This window comes from Pieris brassicae, chromosome 12, assembly GCF_905147105.1.
Source record: "Pieris brassicae chromosome 12, ilPieBrab1.1, whole genome shotgun sequence".
Lineage (NCBI taxonomy): Eukaryota > Metazoa > Arthropoda > Insecta > Lepidoptera > Pieridae > Pieris > Pieris brassicae.
Genome location: NC_059676.1, coordinates 883736 through 907130, shown reverse-complemented (window position 1 = coordinate 907130; position 23395 = coordinate 883736). Strand labels below are relative to the sequence as shown.

The following is a 23395-nucleotide window of genomic DNA, read 5'->3' as shown; positions in this document are numbered from 1 at the left end:
GATGTAATAGGACAAACCCTTCCTTTCCTAAAATTACTTCATTACTAAATCTGTCAATATTTGTGTGATTTACTTTTATATAAAATATCTTAATGTTAACAGCTTAGCCTTTCAGTCTGTGTTTCCTTTAGCCACAAACAAAATATTCTCAGTATATGTACAGGTAAGGTGTGATCAGTGTTTTCATATCATAATATTTTTTTGTTGCATTCGTGTATAGGGATTTAGATTAGTTATTTGTAAAATCCATCCATCAATCTAAACATAATTAAATTTACAGTAAGATGAACTTTGAAAACCAAATTTTTAGGTCAAAAATACCACAACAAATTAAAAACAACTGTAGGGCATTTCAAATTCTGTATAATAAAAATAAACTAAATTATTTTAACTTTATTCAACACAATTATCCAGGGGGCCAGTGCATCTGCCTTCCTCCTAAGATATGCACATGCAAATGGTATACACTCTGTGCACCATTTTTGCCGTCATTGATGACAAGCCGGAATCCAGCTTTGTCAAGGCCTTCCTGAGCAGCAACTTTACGTGCCGTTGTCAAGAGATGACCTAACAATAAACAATACTAAGTATAGTTATTATAATAAGACTAGTTAAGATGCTTTTGTTTAGAACATATTACTTTTATATAATATACAAAGAAACTATATTGTTTAATGGCCTTAAGGTTAGCAAGATTTTAAAGCCAAAACTGCCTGACCTGCTACTAATTACTATAATAAATAATACAAAATTTATTTTACACAAAATTACCAAGTAGTTGCTCATCACTATCTTCAGCCTGTGACAGCTGCGAGATTGGTTTTCGAGGAATAACTAGTATGTGTGTGGGAGCCTGCGGGTTGACATCGTGGAATGCTACACACTGTCAAAAAAGGCAATTTATATACTATTAAAGTACTGAATTAACACAATTCAATCCAATTGGCTTCCGACTCCCTGATATAATAGGTTCGAACTCCGGGTGTATACCAATTTCTGTCGCTTTTTTTAACATTTAACACTCATTCGTATTGTGGAGAAAAACATGGTAAGGAAACCGACCCGCCTTAGACTTAGAATAGAAAAATAAATGATTTTGACACAGATATCTCAGGTCTCAGACCATATAGGTTGTATCGCCACTGGTAATTTAATTCACAGAATACACGCTTGGCGAATAAATGACACGTCGTTTCATTTTACTTTATATTTTAAACAATTTAAGTTATTTTTTGAGAGCTTTACAATGTTAAGAGTAAGACGATAAGTAAAGCAATCGTCTTTCCCAAATAGATTTATCACATGAACAGAAAGCACGTAAAATATGAATTATCAACCTGTTCATCTTCATAAACAAATTTGGCAGGGATTTCCTTTCTCAAAATCTTTCCAAATATAGTATCGCCTCCAGGAGCTGCACTTTTAGCAAGTTCTACTTCGCCGGCCATTTTATTTTTAAAATTAGTAAGTGGCAAGTGCTATACGTCCAAAGAGAAAATAATCCTTGACAATTGACATTATTAATCGACTACTATGGCATTTTTATTCGAACAGAATAATTCAGATAGGTACAATACAGATTATTCAATTATAGTCTGTAAATCTCTGTCAAGAAGTTAAAAGATCTTTCAACTTTCCACATTGTGCCAAAATCAGTTTCATGTTAAGCGCAAAATAATTCAATACAAATTAATTATTTGCAATTTGAAAGAACCCAGGAGTTAGAACAATGAGCTCGAGGGACATAATAAATACCATATTCGGCGAATTCCAAAAAAGTCTTGATGAAGAACAAGAAATTCGTGAAGTTAGTTTTAATTTCCTAATATTTGCTCGTGTTATGCCGGCGCATTTTGTAGAAAGTTTACAGTCATGTAAATATTAATATTCCATTCTCGTTCTCCAATTATTATAACTTGCAGAAAATCCGCAATATCTGCAAAGATGTGGACCAAGTATCAAGGGAAATCACAACAGTATTGCAAGTGATACATCATGATGAGTCTGCCAGTAAGTAAATATGTAATCAAATACTTGCTACTATTCAAAGGTATTCTTGATACCTTTATTATCAATAGTTCTGGTTTCAAATATTTTGAATAGTTTAATTTATGTATTATTTAGTAAATCACAACCTTTACAATGATAATTGTATACTTAACCACTAGGCTTATTAATACATTTTCTAAAAACCTTTTATCGTTGTAGTTTCTGCAGCATGTTTAAAAGCTCGTGAATTATTTGAAAAGGCAAATACTGGCTACAGCAAGTTGAAGGAAGTGGTTCCATCAGGGGATTACTATAAGTATGTATTATTCTTTTAATTTGCCATATTTTTGTTAAAAAACAACTGCTATTTTTTTATAAAATTTTATGGCTGTGAAAGAACAGTTAGTGTTATTAAGTATACTATTTTTGTTAGTTACTGGCTTTTCCCTTTAAATACTTCTATTTTTTTCATAACTATTACTTTTAAATAAAAATTTATGATTGTGGAATTGTACAAGAAGGAATTTAAATATTTTTAAAGACTAAATCTACTTACACTGCTATAACTCATAAAACTGGCCTTCAATTCATCATAACATGAACACAATATCAAAAGAGCAGGAGATATTCATATGAATCAGTGTAGTAACACTAATTTAATTATTTTATTATATTGTGGTAGCAATTGGGATCTAAGTATACTAAATTATTCCAGATACCATGATCACTGGCGCTACATGACACAGCGTTACTGCTACCTAATTTCTCTCACAATTTGGTTGGAGAAGGGAATATTGGCAACTCACGAGACTGTGGCTTCTGTATTGGGTAGTAAGTACTAGATAAATAAAATATTTTTTTTACTACTAATAAAATTAATTTTATTTTATTTTGCAATAAAAGGCTTATTGAAAAAAAATGATTTAAGAATAAATATGTTTTTTAGTAAGTGCAGAGGAGTTGAAGAATGGCTTTCATTTAGACATTGATGATTATTTAGTGGGACTTCTTAATCTATGTACTGAATTGGTAAGTGCACTATTCATTTTCAACTACAAATTTATAAATATATCTTCAAAGTTAGTGCCACTTTAAATGTTTGATCGTATGAGTACTTGATTTGTATATTAATCTGTCATGCAATGTTTATAAAATAGAAATAGTGTATGAGTACATATTCAATGAGTAACAGAAAATGTTAATTGTAAGCAACATATAAAAAGTCATTCACTATGAAAGTATGTATATCTGTCTTTTTATAGACAATGAAATTAAATAAAAATGTATCAAATTATAGTCACGGTTAGCTGTGAACTCGGTAACCCGTGGGGACTACACCAAGCCACTACAGATCTCAAAATTTGTTATGGAACTTAATGCTGGATTCAGGTAAGAAATTTAGCTTAAAGTTCTATGTACTGGAATGGTTGAATTACGAAAAACATAAGTTTTTTATTGTAATAAATAATTGTTAAGTTTTCCAAAATACAGTTCAGGTAATAAATGTATATTTTTTTTATAAAATGCTAATTTTAAGCATAACCTTGTTTTATCCAGTAAATTTATTTCACAGGTTATTAAATTTGAAGAATGATCACCTGCGCAAGCGCTTCGATGCTCTCAAGTATGATGTTAAGAAAATAGAGGAAGTTGTCTATGATCTGAGTATAAGAGGACTTTTGCCTAAGACTGAAACTGCTTAGTATAATATTACAATAAATAATTTGGAAAAAAATCCTTTTATTTGACTAACTTATTGAAAAATCCCCTTTCTCTGAACAATGTTTATTAACATTACCAATCAGAACAGACTTTCAGTAGCCTGTCTGAAATTGATTCTTGGTAGGGCAGCAGACAGCGAAAAAAAAAGTGAGGTTGTAGAATTTGTATTCGAGTTAATTCTAGGTATGAATGCAAATATGTGACATTTTTTTATGAAGTTTATTTTTAAGGTTATTTAAAAAAATAATACTTATTGAAATTTCAATTTTTATATCACGCTTTGCAATTTGTATAGATCTTTATTTTCCCGCTTTGATAAAAAAATATACAAAAATTGACGTCCGAACCGGAAGTAAAAATGTCAAATTTCAAACAATTTCATTTTAACTGAAAAATTGAGCATTTTTAGCAAATATGGGGAAAGAGAGAAAGGAAAAAATAAAAACAAACTTACATAAATTTATTTCGTATATAAAACAATATACTGAAAAATAATTTATAAATAAATAATTGCAAGATCTTGTTTTTGATACACTATTTAACAATAAATTCTTAAATAAAATAATGCTGCATTATGATTCTGAGGTCGATACAAGATTCGACAGAAACTATCAAGTATAAAGTAAAATAAATTACTACAAGCAAAATCTTGTAAGAAAATACCAGAAATCACTATGACTATTATGCAATCTAAGTGGGTAGACAAGAAATTTATAAATGTACCCACATATAAATGTTTTTCATACAGATTAATAAAATATCAAGATATAAATGAATAACAATATTACTTTGCAGACATATATTAATTAATTAACGTTTGATCAACATTCATCTTGATTAACTATTTACTTATACCTAAGAGAAATAAAAAAAACTCAGTCTTACTGCATAGTTCAACACTAGGTAAGTATTAACAGTCCTTAGAATAAATACAATTCAGAAGCTCGAAAAACTCAATATCACAAGACAATTTAGAAACTAAATTTTTTATTTTTGACAGCCAAGCTTTTTAACTTTTGAGCTACTTTTTATTGTAGTAAGTCACATTGGAAATAATATTTGTTACAATGTGGAGCCACTTCATTTCAAAGATGTCTTTCAACAGTTAGTACATAGTACATTATCAATGTGACAGAATTTGAATAGTAATCTTTGCATAGTTAACGCAGCTAAATAAGTTTATTTGGAACTAAAGCATGACACCCGTTTTCGAATAGTATTCGTAAACTATTTCAAATACACTAACGTATATTTTTGTATACATGATATCGTCATGTGTTTGTATGCATAGTCGCATAGTATATATACACTATAGTCGCACTTTTTGATCGGTCGAATACGTTTATAAAAAATGCGTTAACTACTCGATTTTACGTATAGTTTGTGCAATAGCTTGGTATAAACCTAGATTTTTTATTTACATATATTAAACGTAACAAATTAATAAGGCAACGCGTCGTCCATTTGGACTGTCATAAGCGAGTCTTCGGGATGAATCTCTAACAGCGCTTGGGTTCCGTCGTTGAATGGGAATGATACGCTCCCATCTATTACCAAGCCTAAAAATATTTTTTAATTATCAATATTTAACAAAAATATTACCTATATAATTGAAGTTATTTTGATTTGAAATAATAAACTCACCAGCATCGGTGCAGTGGCTGCGAACGGTGACGGCTTCGGCCCTGTCCCTGACCCTGAGGCCTCGAGGAGCTGGCCATTCCTCGAAGGTTATGTACTCGCGGACGGAGTACGCTAATTGCTCGGAGTCTGGGATTCGAAAGCGAAAAAAATATGTGTGAATATATTGCAATGTGTCAATTTATCTCTTTAACAAACACAGAACCTCTGCATGTAGTAACCATTTTTTATTAGACATTAAATAATAATCGGTAAATATATATATATATATATATATATATATATATATATGTCGCAGTAAAGTAGTTAAATCAGAGAGTTAATTGAATCTCAACACAGTTAGTTAAATGTCGATATTCAATCAAGTCGCTAAAGTTCCGTCAGACAAGTGAGTGAACGAAACATTTAACGAGTTTCCTAAACGTTCCTAAGCAACAAGACTAACCTAACCATTTACAATAAAGCAAAACTTGGAATTTCCAAGCTCAGTTCTTTACGATCACACCGAAATAACAATAAAAAATGAAATAATCATGGCAGAGTCTTGTTTAACATTATTAATCAACACGCTTGCTTTCGGTCAGACAGATAGTTAAACGTTTGCGATGCTTTATTTAAATCAAAATGCTAGCGACTTGATTGAATATCGACATTTAACTAACTGTCTAGAGATTCAATTAACTCTCTGATTTAACTAGAATAGAACCCGTTTAAAACGATCACGCTTAATACGATTTCACGCATAATACGCTACTTTACGCCGGTCTCAGCATAGATAGATTTTCATACATTTCTTAACGCTTAATACGATTCGTCATCCCGCTTAAAACGCCCGAGCCCTGACGTCGTGTTGGAAGAAGAAGAACCAGGATTCCTGGATATTCTTCCATTGATGACAATGTAACATCGTACGAAATTCAATCAATTGAAGATCTTATTGAGAATGTGAATAACACACAAAACGAGGCCCTAAGTGATAACGATGAAGAGGAAGATGAGTCAACTGCGTTTTTGACAAACGCCCAGGCATTGTCAGCTGATAATAATTTAAGACGCTATTTAGCTTCTTTGGATCAAAGCGAAGATGCACTGCAAAAGTTGTATTATGTTGAAAATCTTTTAATTGCTAATGCATCAAAATCTTTCTGTCAAACCAAAATAAGTGATTATTTTAAATAATATAATTTATTAATTACACTACTTAATTATTTGTAAATGTATAATTTAAAACCTATATATATCAAAATTAGAACATAATACATAATAATATGTAGTAAGTATTGTTACGAGCTAGGGGATCGGATAGAAAATGCCGTGGATTTATTCGAGGGTTAATTTCTTGAAAAATCAATGAGGAATTTATGAGCACAAATGAATTGCAGAAATGCACTTATAACACACAAAAACTATCACTTATTACTCCACTTATGCACACTTCACACAGTACTGTATCACTTATATTCACTTTATTCGCACTTTTTCGCTTCGGTGTTCCTCTCGTGTTATCGCATTCAAAACTAAAGTTTAGTAGTCGCGTTTCGGCTCGCTTATATATCCCTGGGAATAATTCTAAACAATATTCGAGAACTTTCTAGGCGGGCTTGCTACTGAGTAGCGATTGCACAATTCTAGAACGTCCGCACTCTTTGTCTCTTTCGCACGTTGCTCCGTCCTTGTCGTACGGCGTTCTAGAGTACTTAGACTAGTTTCGAGAAAGTTCTGATCTTCTCTCTCGTATCATTTCGTCCTTGTCTCACACCTAGAAAGTTCGGTCTAGAATATTCCTTCATCAAAGGGGTATAACTAGGCCTGAAAACGCCTGAAAACGGGTCTCCTGAAAACTGCACCAATCTACTACACATGTTCTGAAACCGACTGAAAAAAGGTTTCAGCTTCCTGAAAACTAGGGTAACATTATGGAAATTACAATTTTCTAATATGTGATTGACCCTCTCCTGAAACGGTCAGAAATCATATTTTAGCCTGCTGAAAAGCTCAATAAGTAGTGGAAAAATCTAGAAACATTGCAGTCGACCCGTGTTCGTAACAGTATTATTTTCTATATCCCGCATAATACGTTTTCTCGCTTAAGACGCGTTTTGGGTAGGGTCCCTAAGGAATCTTCTGAAGCGGGTTTTATTGTACTTTAACCCGCATTAGTGATAAAAAAGCAAACCTGGGGGAAACATTAACTTCGTGTTGTACTTCTCGGTGACCTCGCGAGCCTTCTCCAAAGACGTGTCCAGATCGACCCCGTACTCTTCGTGGAGAATCTTCATTAATTCCAGCACTGAGTGGGTTCTGAGGCAGTTTATGCTGAAAACAATTTTCTATACTATGATACATCCTTATTTTTACATACAGAATCTTTTTTGAGACAAGACGCGATTTTTTTAAAGTATTTATCCCCTTTTAATAATTTAAGGTTTAAATTTAACCAATATTTTCTTCCAATTAATGGCTACAAATGGGTTTTTATAAAGAAAATCGCTCGTACGGAGAAGGAAAAAATCGTGAGGAAATTGATTTGCCTTAAACCTACCTACTTGCCTATTAGATTGACAATTGATCATCAAATCTGAGGCCCAGACCTAAAAAGGTTATAGCACCACTGATTTACTAACCAATTTTTTTTCATCGAATTGGAAATAGTTTTATTTAATCATGCAATGTATAAAAAGAAAATTATGAATTTGCTCGGCACCAATACACCCAAATATACCTGTAATGCCACGAGGTACTTCCGGTTCCGGTTGTAACGCAGAGTCCGGAACTCTTAGTATGAGCCCATTTCCCATCATCTATCTTCAGACGGAGAAGAGACACCCGTGACGTCACGCTCTCCCCAATAAACACCTGTAGACAATCAGTAGGCACCAGGTGTCTCATTTAATGATCAAAACCATACCTTCATATTTTAAATAAATAATTTTAACAAAATCTAAATGTGATCGACGAAATACATATGAAAAACACGATAATTATAATTTATTATTATGATGACCCCGATGAAATAGTAATTCGCTAGAAGTTCAGTCCTTGGGCTCAAATTGGAACCCAAATAGGAGCTTAGCTATGAGGTACCCTCATTTATTTATATTGTCATCAAATGATAATTATTTATATTTTTTATTTATTGAAAGGGCCTTTTCTAAAGCTATATTATATCTCCAACTGATATAACCAAAGAGATCAAAAGAAGAACAGCAAATGGATGGAAAAGACCACTGAGGGAGATCGTGAAAACAACAGATGTCAGCAAAAAATGAATAGCAAAGTCTTGTATTTTGTGGCTTCGATACTTGGGCACTCTCTAACCAGCTCCGTGCACCAAGCATGCTGAGAATAAGGAGACAAGCATAGAAACACAGACATAAGAGCTAGAACAAGTGTGACAGACATTCTAAGACCAAATGAAATAGAGATGGAGGGCACATATGCTACGGAGCCCCCATGACAAATTGGGCAAAATATTGACCTCAACGTACCCTAGAGACGGTCAATGAAGAAGAGACCCACAAAATAACAGCAGACTGCAAACTAGAGAAGAGTCGCAAAAGATAGAGAACAGTGGAAAGGGTTAAAGGAGGACTTCGTCAAGAGGCACACCGGACTCCGAGATATACTGTAGTGAAATTATATTTAAGATCACAGAGCTTCGGAATATAAGGGCTATATAATTATTATATTTTAATTAACATTCTCAATATTATAAAATTTACCTCATTTAGAGCTAAAAACGGCAGCACCTTTGTAGCTAAACCACATTTACTCTCCTCCTGAGCGTCGTTGAGTCTCGTGGCCGCTTCCTGACTGTCTTCTTGGTTTGACACGGGTGGATATCTGGAATTATCAATTTTAATTTATATTGTTATATATGAAATATTTTGCCAAGTGACCCAAAGACCGCAAGGCTAGGCTACAATTTTTTTTTAATTTATTTGTTGAACTCTGAGGAAGGTTTTTATGGAGAAAATTATTTGAAGAATATAAAATAAAATGAAAAAAGTATTCTTACTCAATACCTATAAAGCGAACACAAGGGGTAGCATAGCAAAATGTTCCATATGTTAGTATGTAGCTTAGTTGCATTACAATACAAAAAATTTAACATAGCTAAATTAAAAGGAAAGCAAACTGGCGGACTTATCGCTTTCGAGCGAACTCTTCCACAACCACTGTCAGAAGAAAAGAAACATGTCTTAAATTAGACAAGGTAAGCTAATTAAAAAAATCGCATTAAAACTAAACGATGCTCGCGGAGGCAGTTATATATATTTATTATGAAAACTTTTTAAAAAGAGTTAATTTAGCCAGCTGTTTAGATGAATATTCCACATTCATGATATACAAAACTAAAATGAATTTGAACTTTACACATTTAGAAAACTGTTTCAGACATTTCATTCAAACTCATCCGATGCTAAGCGATAAAAATGAGTTTAAAAAAAACACTTTAATCATGTTCAAAACTCTGAGAAACTTGTGCCACTGTTTCTAATCAAATAAAATGATAATTTTTAAATAAAAAAAAAACTACATTTAACAAAATAAGTAACAACGTTCATATAAACAGACTGCTTAAAAAATACTCACCTACAAAAGTGCAGAGTGTGCAAATCAACGGGCGTGATCGTATCCAACAGTTTGGGGTCGCTCGTGATCGTCGTACGTATCCGTGAACGACGCATCCAGCGAAACTTGCCCTGAAATATAAGTTAGAATTTTAACAAATGGTTGACAGTTCAATTGTCTCAATTATCTAAAGGCGTTAATTGAACGAATGACATACAATGTATTGATGATATTTAAGTTTGAAAAACGATCATAACCAATATTATAAACGTACGTATTTAATCACAATTACTTAATGACACACAGTAGAAATGTCACAACAAAAAAGAGGATCTACCAACTTAACACAATTAACAAATACAGTTTGACAACATTAAAATATATGTTTCGGTGCGTTCGCATTTACTAAGGCCAAACAAATCGATAAGTAGTATTGTCTTTTGTTAACATAGCTTTTACACATTTAGAGAAAACAATGTTTTAACCGGATTAAAGATATTTGTATTATTATAAACTTATAATTATTACATAATTTAAAAAAAATCCGATGTTTCGCGTACTTTTCAGCGTGCGTGGTCACGGTGACTGAAGACGAAAGGTGTTAAATGTCAAAAGTATCACAGCTGCAGAGAAAGTTGTGTTATCTGTATTTATTTCCCCGGACTAAAAGATGACGGGTTTTTGCAAAAATGTCTCACGGTGTCCTCTATTTTCGCGGATTGTTTGTCTTGGGGTTTTAATTTGGATATTAATATAATTAGAACGCTGTAAAGCACGCGAAACGTCGAAAAAATTTAAAATTATGTAAAATAATTATAAGTTTATAATATTACATAGCTTCAATCCGGTAAAAACGTGTTTTCTTTAAATTCGGGAAGTAATAATAAATCTGACCTCCTTTAAAGCTTGTAGCGCACCCTTGAGGTCATTGGAACACCAGGTGGGCAGGCACAGGCGTCCCACAGACTTATGCGGCGCGCTGTTGAAACCTATCACTGGTTTACTGAAAACAGTATTTAAAAAAAAATAAGTTTGATCCCTGTAGTAGTGGACAACTAAAGCATTTCCTCGTTGTATTGCGATGCCTATTAGTTGCGTGAGGAAAGCCGAGGAAACTTAAATCTTTAATCAGCGCCTGCGCATTAGAACTAATAATTCTTTCTTCGGCTTCTGTAATTTTTGGCTCCGGCAAAATAATATTTTTTCAATAATAATAAAAAAGGCTTGGTGTGTAGCGATTACAAATTGATGAAACTCATGAAACGATGGGAGTTAGACAACGCAATGTAATACAAATGTACTGCCTTCAAGGTCTTTCACCTTTAGAAATCCAAAAAGGCTGCTAAAAATTCTTCGTCGGTAACCTATTAAATTATTAATAAGATGGCAGTACAAAAAAGCTTATTTATTTAATTAAAAGATTAATATTTGATATGACGTTTACAACAAACTATTGTTAATGTGTACGTTATATGATTAGTACGTTAGATAAGACTTACTTTGCGTCCCTGACCCTTGAAGCGGCGAGCAGGAAGGTCCCATCACCACCACATGGGACAACTGCGTCGCACCAATTTATCATCTCTTCGTTATATGTTAACCTAAAATAAGACATAAGTTAATAAGCACCTAACTCTCTGACTATTGCGAGATTTGAGAAGACCAGACCTCAACATAGCTAGCTGCGTTTATCAGAAATCAAAATAAATTTATATTTCTAGAATTTTGAAAGTGTTTCATATGAAATTTGATAATATAGACAACATTGCGGAGCATATAGAACAGGAGCCAAAAGGTACGCTCAACTGATGTTAAGTGATACTGTCACCCACACTTTCAATACCCGAGGGCTAGCGAGTGCGTTGCCGGTCTTTAACGACCGGCAGCGGTTTTGTATACACTTTGAGAATGTATATAAGATGTATGTGTGGTATTACGTGTAGTAACGATGACAGTGGTGATATAAAAATGTATTGAATAATCGCAAATTTATCAGTTTATAAATTACGCAGTAAAATTACGTAGTTCGTAGTTGTTGTAACAATATGAGCGTAAAAAAGAAGATTGACGTATACCAATGGGCTATGGAGCGTTCAATTCTTCTGTTTACAATAAACGACGAAGTAAAAAGCCGAATACAAAGCCTTAAAAAAGTTCGTAACACTCGAACAAAGTTACAGTGGAAATAAGTCGGTAACGTTGCACGTGTTTGTAAAAGTAAATCTTCTACTTGGAGTGGCCCAGTGGGAAGAAAAAAGAGAGGACACCTATCGGAAACCTGAGAAGAAGAAACAAAAGAGAGAGCGGGAAAGATTTGCAAATAGTAGCGAAGATAGGAGACAACTAGACGAATATTAATATTAAATACAACAATAACGTTAATTAGGATTACATGAATAATCCTAATTATACTCGAATAAATGCTATTTTTATTATTCTTTATTATTTAATTAAAATACCACATTATTTGGAAATTACATTGCTATATTTACTTCCAAATATCCAGCCATATATAACCTATATTTTTACAAGACCTATGGCTGGTCTCATTACATAAATAGCAAAAATATCCACATTAATTCATATAATATAGGTCAAATACACACGAAAAACACCAATGACAGTGCGTTAATAAAGTCGATTTAATTGATAATACGAGGTATTTGATAAAAAAAATAGCAAATTGATATTGCAAAATCTATATCACTGTGTTATCGTGAACAAACACGCGGTGACCTTGTCCATTAACTTGTGTTATAAATGTTCAATGTTTCAATTAATCGTGAACGCTACGTACTGCTTACGCTGGCTTTGTATATTTAGAGACTCAACGCGCGATTTAGTCATCCACCTTAATGATCATGAGTATTTTGTTAGGGTACGCATTCAGTATTCTCTGAATCTTGGAGTAAGATTACTGCTGATTTTAAAATATGACAGAAGTTCGAACTAAACATTTTGAGACGCGGGTCTTTCACGCTAAATGTTATTGCTTGTGAGTGGTTCAAGAATTCACAAGAATTGCAATATTTATAATTAGTTATAAAATGGTTTAGATTTTAAGTTTTTACTTGTTATGTTTTTAGTTTAGTTTTCTATTGCATTAGTATTAAGTTACTGTAAAAATAGGAAATAAATAAATAAAAAGTTTCCACAGAACGTGTTCGTGCATGGACAAGAACCGATGGGCCAGCAGGCTCCTTCGGGAAAACCTGAGAAAGACAGAAGACCGTGCGGCTGTCGTCCGACTACGTGGAATGACAACATCCTCAAGGAGGATTGCACCAAGTGGAATGGAGGAAAATGGAGGAGGCCTACGTCCAGATATGAACCAAATTAAAACGATGATGATTTCTACAGATGGAAGATGTTCAAGAACGGATGGACTGGCCTATAATTATGGAGACACAAGTGCAGACCAAAAGAACGATACGCCGACGAGATTGAAAGGGTAGCAGATGCTAGGCAAAAGATAAATAGAGTGATAATGGAAGAGGTCACCTGGACGGGGACCGAAATTTAGAATAATAAAATTGTATATATGTATCTTTATTTTTGTTATATTGTTCGTATACTAGGTAATGTAATAAGTAAATGCATAAGCCTAATAATAATATATCAATATAATAATGATAAGTAATTTTAAATGAGCAATACTATTTATAGTCGATACCAACTTCGGGGCAATAAATACAGATAAAACAACTTTCTCTGCAGCTGTGATACTTTTGACATTTAACACCTTTCGACTTCAGTCACCGTGACCTCGCACAATGAAAAGTACGCGAAACGTCGGAAAAAATTTAGAATTATGTAAATAACTATAGCTTTAATCCGTTCAAAAAGTGTTTTTCTTAATACTATTTATACTGTTCAATGCATTTTTAACCAAGATCTCAGAAATGTTTTGTTCATTTGTATGTCAAAGACAATATAACACGTACCTACTAGCCATTTCAACTTTAACTCCCATTTCTTTTAGCGCCTTGGCCACATCCTCTTCAAAGGATTTCTGTTCTCTATGGTTCGATACCATAGAGTCATAGTCGGATCCACGATTTCGTAGTATCTTCTCTAGTTCCCAATTCGATATGTTGTCATGGCTGTGCCTGAAATTAAATACAAAAGATTTACGTGATTTCACCTGGAAAAAAGTAGCATTCTGGAGACAGCAAATTTGATTAGAAGTTTATTTTAGTTTCCTTTATGTAGCAAACATATTATCTAAAATAATGAAATATTATTTACTTAATTTTGTCTTTCGTTAACATATCTTTTACACATTGAAAGAAAACACTTTTTTTACCGGATTGAAGCTATGTATTATTATAAACTTATAATTATTTTACATAATTTTAATTTTTCCTACGTTTCGCGTGCTTTACAGCATGTGTGGTCACGGTGACTGAAGACAAAATATGTTGAATGTCAAAAAATATCACAGTATTATGTGAAATAATTATAAGTTTATAATAATACATAGCTTCAATCCGGTAAAAAAGTGTATTCTTTCAATATTATTTACTTATTAACACTTTGTTGCAGAAACAATTGATATAATGAAATGAAAAGGAGCGCAACTGGCGGCCTTATCGCTTTCAAGCGATCTTTTCCAGGCAACCACTGTGAATTTTTTTAAATTAAGTTACATAAGCCAAGCAAGAAGCGCAAAAAAACATTATACATAAAGTTATTTAGACAAAACTAAAATGGAAACAAAAAAAACTATACAAACACAATATAAAAAGGAAAAATACACATGTATCACGATAATTTTAGATCAGTCTTACATCAGTTAGTACGTACGTAGTAGTAGTAGTTAAAGTTCGGGATACGATGTGGACAGGTAATGTTTGTACAGAAGAAATTTAAAGAAGATAGAGAAGGAGCTGATGGGTTGGGCTGTCACTGAATTCATTGCATCATAACCAGACGTATTTCTCAGAATTCGAAGAGCTCCAGGTGTAATAAATATTCTCACCTTTTCATAAACTATTTAAGACACTTAGGTGGTATTAAAAATTCCACTAATAAAGAAAATAAAATGTGGGGTTTGCGTCATCAACCAATATAAAGCGATCTAATATAGACACAAATACAATACGGAACATCAAATAAAACATACTTTTCATATTCATATCTCGTGACCTTTGAAACAATGAGACATTTTTCCATTTTCAGCTTTTGCTCTTTCGATGCATGCTGACGACGCGCTGGTACTTCTTTGCTTCTTAGACCTGGAATCAATGAATTATATTGAAAGATATTTGTTAATTTGAAATTTATTGATTTATCAACCTTTGTTTGATTTATCAAAACTTGGACAACATTTGTTTTCACGAAATATTATGTTAATCTTTAAATATTAGTTATATTAATATTTTTACTATAAGGAATACCCAACATTGGCAAATGTTCTCTCACTCAGGAACCTTCTTTAAGAGGGAAGCCGGTTGGTAGTGTAGTAGTTGAAACGATTGCACATTCAGATGGCTGCATAAAGTTATTGTTTACTGAGTTCTCTCGCTGATCACGGACGCTGTCACTCAAAACGTCGACTTATAATATAATAAATAGATTTATATAAACAAAGTTTTATTTACTTACAATAAACCTGATAACTGCTGTTTCAATAATATCTTAAAACTCAACTAGTTTGTTTGGGACATTTGAGAAACGTCTCAACAGAGAACAATAAAATTATATAATATTTAATCTATATTCGAAGTTAAATAATTGTGATAGTACATTATCACACAAGTGTTATTCCAGTTGTTATCATCCAACTCTGCCCTCCGTGGATTCTTACCACTTATAACTTGATTTTTGTAAAAGGGCCTCGTGGAAATTTACACATGATAGCCTACGGTCAGTGGGACAGCAATGAGAGAATATTATATAGTATTGTCTGATATTCGAAAACTGCTGATGAAGATAAACATTAAGAATATTTGAAATTCTTTTATAGGTAGTATGGGCAACGTCAATTCCAACATAATATGATCTGCTCTCACCTTGGTTGATATTGTGGAAGTTCCATAAGACCAACCTTGTTGGACAATTTTTATGTTGCTGATATTTCCCTATCATTGTTTCAATTCACTGGAGATTCTTGTTGTAAAATTTAACATCAATTGATAAGAAACCTTGTTAATTGACTAGTGGTCAGTCTTTGCAATTGTTCTTCACTGTACATACTTATAAAAGTTGAATTTTTTACTAGAATTTAACTTAAGTTACTAAATTTAGGTTAAGTTTGAATAAAAGTACTTTTCCTTCATAACAAACTTTCTTGGTCAAAGTCAGTATAATAAGGATAAGTTATCAATCAATATGTATCAAAGTTTGTACCCCAATTTAATCTATTTTATCTATTGTGTATATAATCAGTCGTGCACATTCACGCGATTATAACATCATGTTTTAATGATTACTGAACAATCTAGAAATTGAGCAAAATATGAGTTTTCATTCAGCCTGTCACCTTGGCCTGGTCAAGTAGGTGATTCAATTTTGAAGTGGTTGCTTTCAGATCCTCATCATTTTAAAATTCAGACATAATTTATTATGATTACTGTGTTAATACATTTCTATTATGTACCAATATTTACACAAACAATTATGAAATTTGATACATATAGAAAAGTATTAAATATTTATTTTTCATCCTAAATATATACAGGCAATGTCAGAAACTATGCTAGGGATATGAAATGGTCACTGTTTATTTATATAAATTTATAGGTTGTCAATGGAATGCATCTTGATAAACTACATTGTATGTGTATTTATTTTTAGCAAGTAGATAACAGGTTTGTTGATACTCTATATTTCACTTGAATGGATGGTTTTTTTCGTAGAAAAAGGTCAACTTTTTTTTTTAAATAAAGGATTCCTGAAATATAGATATTTAAAACCAATGTTGTTTGGTTTCAGTAGAAACATTATCCAATATATATACAATTTATATTTAATGCAAGCTTAGCCTTCCATGCAATGCTCTCTATACATAAAGCCCATGTATATTTTAGAAAAAAATAATCCATCACAACTACAAAAACAAAAGTGTGAAGTGTAGTAGAAGATTGCATTTGATAAAAACGCATATTGTTATTGACTAATTATCATGTTGTTATGAACATTCTAAGATATGCAGTAGGTTACAGGAAATATGTTATTAAAACTACATATATTAATTGATAAGCAAATGAATGATTTCTGTGTTAATAATATTAAAACGTAAATTATTAATAGATATAGAAGTAATTATTGGTATGATCTGCTCATAAGGTCAGTAAGGTGACTGGATATTAGCAAGTCATATGTAATAATTTATCTGAAATAATTTGACAATTTTATGAAGACAATGTTATATGAATTAACCAATAGGAACAATGTCTTAATACATTTAATAATTAAATAAAAACATTATTTAACCAGTAATATTTGATCTAAAATTCTAACATTTTAAGGCTCATTACATTACATACATTTATTGGTAGTCTCTTATAGGCACTAAAAAGTGTAACCATAGCATTTATATGCAAAATGTTCTAGGAAAATAAACATACTATTTTAATCAAAATAAGAAACAATTATTTATTAAGATATAAAATGATAATGGGGTTGTTTTTCAAATGCATATCTTATGTGCTGATTAAACATCATGAATAACAAATCAGTTAAATGCAATAAAATCCAGAATTTTTATTAGAATAAAAGAAAAAACTTAAAAATTATACATATGAATAATACACTTCATCAATTTTTTTAGTCCATTCTGGCATTGTCAGCATTAATAGTTAGTTCAGACATAGCACAAGGTTTTACAAAACAAAAAATAACCTGAGATAAGTATGGATATCTTAGGATTTAAAAATATATAGAAGGTAAAGCTAACTAACTAAATATGTAGTTGGAGGTGCAAATAAACATGGTCTGTAAGTTTAAGTTATTTACTTTGTAAACACTTGGCGACTTTGAAATAGATAATAAATTGATAATACTTACGCCGCAATCCTTTCGCAATCGACACAGTAAAATTATTCAACACTGACATTCTTAGCACAAATTTTATCAATTATCAGTCGAAAATAAATAATAATTCTTATGAATAAAAACTTAGGACGCTCGTACACTTCAACAGCTGATTGTAAACTAATTGAAGCGAAGGCGTGGTGCCGATTTAAGGATTAATAAACTTATCACGGGACACGAATAATTGATATCTTATCGCAATACCTAAGTTGTTTTCATATAGAAATAAAAACTCAGTTAAAACTAAACTCTGCCAAAGTTTGGAATTAAGCGGCGGCCAGAAAGCAGAAACTAGAAATAACAGAACTTATTCACATGTCAATGTCAAATGGTTTCATTCTTCTGTTAAATTGAAAATTGACACACCACATATTTGATCGTATAATTTTATTTTAATAAATTATAGAAGTACACACGTTCTTCAATTTGAGATAAAGTTATGTTATTGTTATGTTTATTATTATATGTGAAATAATGTTTCATCACAATTCTGATATCAAGGGCATACATGATACAAATGTTTTATTTACTCGGCTTAACCACAAACCTAACATTGATTTTGCGCAATATGTTTCATGATCTCTTTTTTATTGCGAAATTCACTTAGCTTAAAAACTTTAAGCTATCACGTTCAAGGTTTCCAATTACATACGCAAACGAATGCTGATGACTCATATAGTCATATCACATATAAAGCGATAGGAGAAAGAATAAAAATGTAATTGTTTGTCCAACAAGACGCATACAAATTAAATCACTTGCAAAGTAGCGACTGTATTATGTTAACTATGCTTTTGAAATTATTAATTATTTGTATTATATCCCAAGTAATTGATATTATTATTTTTAACGCCTAACAAAAAATATTAGCAAAGTTTCTGTGGTTTAATAATATTTTAAAGGTAGTATACAATTTCCAAAGAAAATTGTTTTGTTACAGATGACGTTGCAGTGGAGAATGCCGATTAGAACAAATAAAACCTATTTTAGAACAATCAGTTATAGTGTCCCTAAAAGGATACTCGGAGTTTCTACTAAACCCCGGTTATATATCGTTCCGACAATAACAAATTCGAAACAAGAAACTTTTAACCAGGTGAGTGTATTAACTAGCTTAAATATAAGGCAAAGTTTTAGGTTCGTCTGAAATTTTTTAATCGAAAAAATTAACATATTTTATACATTTCCTCATTTGTTAGGAAATACTACCGATTACATCACAACACAACTGTACTATTAGGCTAACTAAAAGTGGAGGTCCTACATTTGAAATATGCTTACTTGTAGAAGAGAACTAGAACGTTGTTTTCTCTTATCCAAGGACCTTTCTAAGGATGCATTTGGCCATCGCTGAAGGTGCTATTCCCATGTAGGGTTCGTCTGATACCAGAGTTTTTTTCATTAAGGAAGCCGGAGAAATTAATTTGCGTTTGCAATTAGCCTTAAAAAATTGAAATAAAAATAGCGTGTGTTCGGTACTACATAATCAGGATTACATTCAGTCGACCCCAACGAAATACTGGGTGGACTAATTTTGTCGGTTCCTGCTACTTTGAAATATATATTGAGACAACACGTTCTGCGGCGCTACCAGCTACAAGGAAGATAATCACGAGGTATAGAAGATTTTATGTTTTTTTAATAAATTACTGTATTTTTTCAGAATAGTTCTACCGTTATGGACGAAGATGAAATTCCAAATATCTCTGATAAGGCGGACAATGAAATTGTAAACAATATAATGGAAGAAACGAATGGAAATGCCACTAGCATTGAACATTTTTATGATGATTCTCCGGTAAATGACATTGTCTCCGAAAATGAAATGAACACTGATATCGAGGAAAGCAATGAAGATGCTGATAATTGAATTAAGTGGAAGTTATTCTAGTACTAGTATTTACTCTAGTATATTATTAAAACCTTAGTAGTAATTTACTAGTAACTTATGCTCTTTGGGCATTCCTCGTTTAGCACTTGAATATTATATACGCATACCCTCACATATTATCAGAAGCTTAGAACAGATCTAAATGGACAGTTCAGGAGGAAGCCTTTAGCCAAATGAAGAATTTTTAAACACTGCAAAATAATAGAAAATATAAATAAATGCCTTCTAGTAGAGCACTTTTTTCGAGCTGACATAAAAAAAAAAAACGTGTGGAGCTTGACGTACAGACTCGTGCAGTAACGCAAATTCGGCTTTGTACATCGACAGCAAACAACGTATATATATACCCAGTCAGATATTAGATAGCCTAACACTAACCAACATAAACAATAAAAAAACTTTACTTTACTTTCATATGCAGTTGTCCCGCTGCTAAATAAGATTGCTATGGTTACATTATTACAAACCACAGCAGTTTTCCTAATGTAACATATTTTTTCTTATGTATCTTATATTATTTTTTATATAAATAAAAAAGAAGGGTAGACCCCCTTCAGAACACACAGTAACGGAAATAACGTAGATTAAGAGTATAATAAAAAACTAACTAATGTGTAATTGTTCTAACAGTGTAAATTGGCTTTATTATTATTGTGACCTATTCGACAATGAAGCCGCATATGATGTATGAACATGATTGACTCAAAATCTACTCAATAGTTTTTAGACGGTATTCGCCAATAGATAATGTGATTTTGAAGTAAGGTTTATGTATATTTCAATATACGGAGACGGTTTGATATGTGAATTACTTTTTTAATAAAGAACATTTTTTCAGCACACATTCCTTTTAATTCGATGCATTTAGATTTTAGTTCACAGTCTTTTAATGTTTTCCTGCCAGCCATTTCTTCACATAGTTAATCGAGCGAGTGTGACAATTTATGGATTATTGCCATTTACATGTAATTATTGGAGCATTGTCTCGATGGAACGGCAATTTTTCACTAGTAGTCACTGCTAAAAATCTATATTAAACCTGACTGAAAGCACTAATTATGCGCCGGTGATCATTAAACCCTTAAACAAATCTATGGAAATGAAACTGGGTGGTTCCCAATTGGGAAATTAAATAAGACACTGATTTCTCAAACCCTCTTAGTTTATGTAAATTGTCTGAAAAACCTCGCCTACAGGAAATATACACGTTCGAAGCGGGGGGCGGAAATATATTCAATATATGGATGTAGGATGTTTTGTTTTTTAATACAAACGAGCCTGCGAGACTTATGTTCAAAAATAAATAATTATGAATTTATCAATATTTTAATACTTCATAATTTTATTCACGTAAACAAGAACGTGCTTGCTCAACGATTTCACAACCTGACGATAGCATTAAATTAAACAATAGGTTTGTTAAACGATATATATTTGTTCTAATCAAAAAATATTATGTACTACAGACAAAAATACAATTTCATACAAAAACAAATATTATAGAAAGGAAATCTCAAATTTAAATGTTGCCAAAATTGTGTTTTTTTTTACATTTTAAAAACTTCGCCATCAAGCTTAGATGCATTTGATTTTACATAATTACTTTTGGACGACGTACTCTGAAAATCAAACTACTTAAACCACATAGGAGTAGCCCAATGGATTACCACAACCGCATCCAACTGGTCCCACCGCGGGGTACCCCAGAGGTAACTTCTCAGCAAGCAAGCTGCTAACGGTGAGTAGAGAGAGGGTATCAGCAAGACTGTTTGCGACCGCGTTAGGCCCAAGAGCAGTAAGAGCGGAGAGGGTTGGGGCTACGGCAGGGCTAACGCAAGGTCCTGCCAGTGCAGCGGCTAAGGGGCCAACCAGCGGAGCAGCAATAGGCGCCGCCACGGGAGCAAAGTTAGGTCCGCATGAGCGAAGACACTGTGCATTTACGCTCTGTAATAGAAATAAGAAAGATACTCTTAGTATGTGTGATAATATAAATTGTTCAAACTATTAATAGTGATTAAAACAGTTGTAAAGTAGTATTAACCCCCAAAAGTATTTTTTAGCTATTCAGGAATGCCTACGTTCATCCTCGTACAAAGCTTCAACTAATCCCTAGTTTTATCGCGATTTATTAACAATTTATTGAATGGATCATCATTTTAAAAAAAATGTTTTTTACCCTTACTAAAACACAGAAATGCTAAGAGAGAAAGAACAAAGTAAGGTATACCACATTTTATAGTAGAAGTAACTTAAAATACAAATTATGAATAACAATAATAAAAACTTACCAGTGCAACAGCCTGTACAATAACAAACACAATGAAGGATTTCATTTTGTCAGCTCAATAGAAATGTAAAGAAATTAATTAATTAACAGTATTTATAGCGAACGTGTCACAATATTAACGAAATAGAAAATTGGTCAGTAACAAATTCTATTGAAAATTGATAAGATGCAAAAATGTGTTGTAAATGTTAGGAATTTTCTCATAGATAGCACGACTAAGACATATTTTCATGTCTTGTCAAGTAGTTTAGTACATTGTGTCATAAAAGACAAACGTTTATGTTTTTAAAGAGACTTTTAAAAATATTTATTAATAAGTAGTTAAAATAGAGGTTATTTAGCAAAGAATTATGTTTGTTTTACTATTATTACTTTTAGGTATTGTTTGTTTAGTTAAGAGCAGTGTAAATGCTAGTACATTGGGTGTATTCTCAACGCTAAGGTCTGGCCTTCGAATCACCAAAAAAATATAAAATCACAAATTTCTTAAAGTGTAAAAAATCGCGACAATACAGGCATGTAAGGCACAGAAGGAACACAATATACACATACAGAATTCTGGGGCCCATTTTATAAGATTAACATATACATATTTTATTATATACAGGTCAAGTTATACCCAAGTTTAGTCTTTTCTAATAATTTATAGCATGTAGCAGTATTGCGTGGTATTTATACAATTTTCATAGGTTAATGTTAACAAGTTACCCCGGCAAAGGGATCGTAACATTGATTAAAGACCGTATTTTATATTTATTCTTTCTTATACCGTATTTTATTTTTATATTTATTTTTTATTTATTCTCGAGTGCTGCCGCGGGCCACATTCATATTAAAACTTCTTCGTTTTTAACTAATCTAACTACAGTGAATAAGTTAATGATTAAAAATATATGAAAAGACTTCCCACTTAAGATAGAAAATAATTTTGGGTATACCAACTAATGCTATCAAATTGTGTAATTTTTATAAAAATCTTAAACAATCTATATTTTTGTTTTTAAGTCTATGCGGTGATATTAGTTATTTCGACTACGTATTTGCGTGTTTTTCCCACGAGGACGTAAGTGCGTGCTCATATTTCACCATGCCTCCTGCTGATAGAGGATAAATCTTTATTTTTAATTTATTTTATTATTATTAATTACTTAAGATGCCATGTGGAACATCGTGTAATCGTTGCAGCTCCAATTAAAAAAAAATGGCGGAGAGTTTATTGGCAGTTCTTCTCTTCCGTTCTACGTCCTTGATTT

General features: G+C 32.2%; 3 protein-coding genes and 2 long non-coding RNA genes across 6 annotated transcripts; 2 read left to right on the top strand and 3 right to left on the bottom strand.

The window, feature by feature from the left end:
- Positions 1-343: 343 nt before the first annotated feature.
- Positions 344-1480, bottom strand: LOC123717200 (adenosine 5'-monophosphoramidase HINT1). The gene is made up of 3 exons (XM_045673084.1): positions 1338-1480; positions 772-883; positions 344-567 (listed from the first exon to the last, which is right to left on the bottom strand). Exons 1-3 carry the CDS (start codon positions 1446-1448, stop codon positions 407-409), a joined length of 384 nt encoding a protein of 127 aa, XP_045529040.1. The 5' UTR covers positions 1449-1480; the 3' UTR covers positions 344-406.
- A 135-nt stretch (positions 1481-1615) lies between these two features.
- Positions 1616-3724, top strand: LOC123717206 (translin). The gene is made up of 7 exons (XM_045673089.1): positions 1616-1807; positions 1923-2010; positions 2209-2305; positions 2705-2820; positions 2936-3018; positions 3287-3378; positions 3563-3724. Exons 1-7 carry the CDS (start codon positions 1730-1732, stop codon positions 3690-3692), a joined length of 684 nt encoding a protein of 227 aa, XP_045529045.1. The 5' UTR covers positions 1616-1729; the 3' UTR covers positions 3693-3724.
- A 506-nt stretch (positions 3725-4230) lies between these two features.
- LOC123717332 (NAD kinase 2, mitochondrial) lies at positions 4231-18278 on the bottom strand. Of its 2 annotated transcripts, none has more exons than XM_045673258.1 (11): positions 17938-18278; positions 15053-15164; positions 13872-14036; positions 11427-11528; positions 10822-10930; positions 9949-10058; positions 9075-9195; positions 8075-8208; positions 7529-7668; positions 5356-5481; positions 4231-5270 (listed from the first exon to the last, which is right to left on the bottom strand). In XM_045673258.1, the coding sequence occupies exons 1-11, from the start codon at positions 17984-17986 to the stop codon at positions 5152-5154; spliced, it is 1287 nt and encodes a 428-aa protein (XP_045529214.1). In that variant the 5' UTR covers positions 17987-18278; the 3' UTR covers positions 4231-5151. The 2 variants fall into 2 exon arrangements, with proteins under 2 accessions (XP_045529214.1, XP_045529215.1); XM_045673259.1 differs by lacking the exon at positions 17938-18278 and adding an exon at positions 15332-16572.
- A 402-nt stretch (positions 18279-18680) lies between these two features.
- Positions 18681-20697, top strand: LOC123717154. Its single transcript, XR_006754778.1, has 3 exons — positions 18681-18791; positions 18905-19060; positions 19628-20697. It is a non-coding gene; the product is annotated as an uncharacterized LOC123717154 (long non-coding RNA).
- Positions 20698-21270: 573 nt separating this feature from the next.
- Positions 21271-22872, bottom strand: LOC123717153. Its single transcript, XR_006754777.1, has 2 exons — positions 22144-22872; positions 21271-21799 (listed from the first exon to the last, which is right to left on the bottom strand). It is a non-coding gene; the product is annotated as an uncharacterized LOC123717153 (long non-coding RNA).
- Between the last annotated feature and the right edge of the window lie 523 nt (positions 22873-23395).

Excerpts from the sequence above, each read along its gene's own strand:
- LOC123717332 (XM_045673258.1), bottom strand. The coding sequence starts at position 17,986 with ATGTCAGTGTTGAATAATTTTACTGTGTCGATTGCGAAAGGATTGCGG. Across the intron at positions 8,209-9,074 it reads CGTTTTTAGCTCTAAATGAG|GTGTTTATTGGGGAGAGCGT; the intron begins GTAAATTTTATA and ends GATTGTCTACAG. Across the intron at positions 7,669-8,074 it reads AGTACCTCGTGGCATTACAG|CATAAACTGCCTCAGAACCC; the intron begins GTATATTTGGGT and ends AATTGTTTTCAG.
- LOC123717206 (XM_045673089.1), top strand. The coding sequence starts at position 1,730 with ATGAGCTCGAGGGACATAATAAATACCATATTCGGCGAATTCCAAAAA. Across the intron at positions 2,306-2,704 it reads CCATCAGGGGATTACTATAA|ATACCATGATCACTGGCGCT; the intron begins GTATGTATTATT and ends AAATTATTCCAG. Across the intron at positions 2,821-2,935 it reads TGTGGCTTCTGTATTGGGTA|TAAGTGCAGAGGAGTTGAAG; the intron begins GTAAGTACTAGA and ends TATGTTTTTTAG.
- LOC123717200 (XM_045673084.1), bottom strand. The coding sequence starts at position 1,448 with ATGGCCGGCGAAGTAGAACTTGCTAAAAGTGCAGCTCCTGGAGGCGAT. Across the intron at positions 884-1,337 it reads TTGTTTATGAAGATGAACAG|TGTGTAGCATTCCACGATGT; the intron begins GTTGATAATTCA and ends CTTTTTTGACAG. Across the intron at positions 568-771 it reads TAGTGATGAGCAACTACTTG|GTCATCTCTTGACAACGGCA; the intron begins GTAATTTTGTGT and ends GTTTATTGTTAG.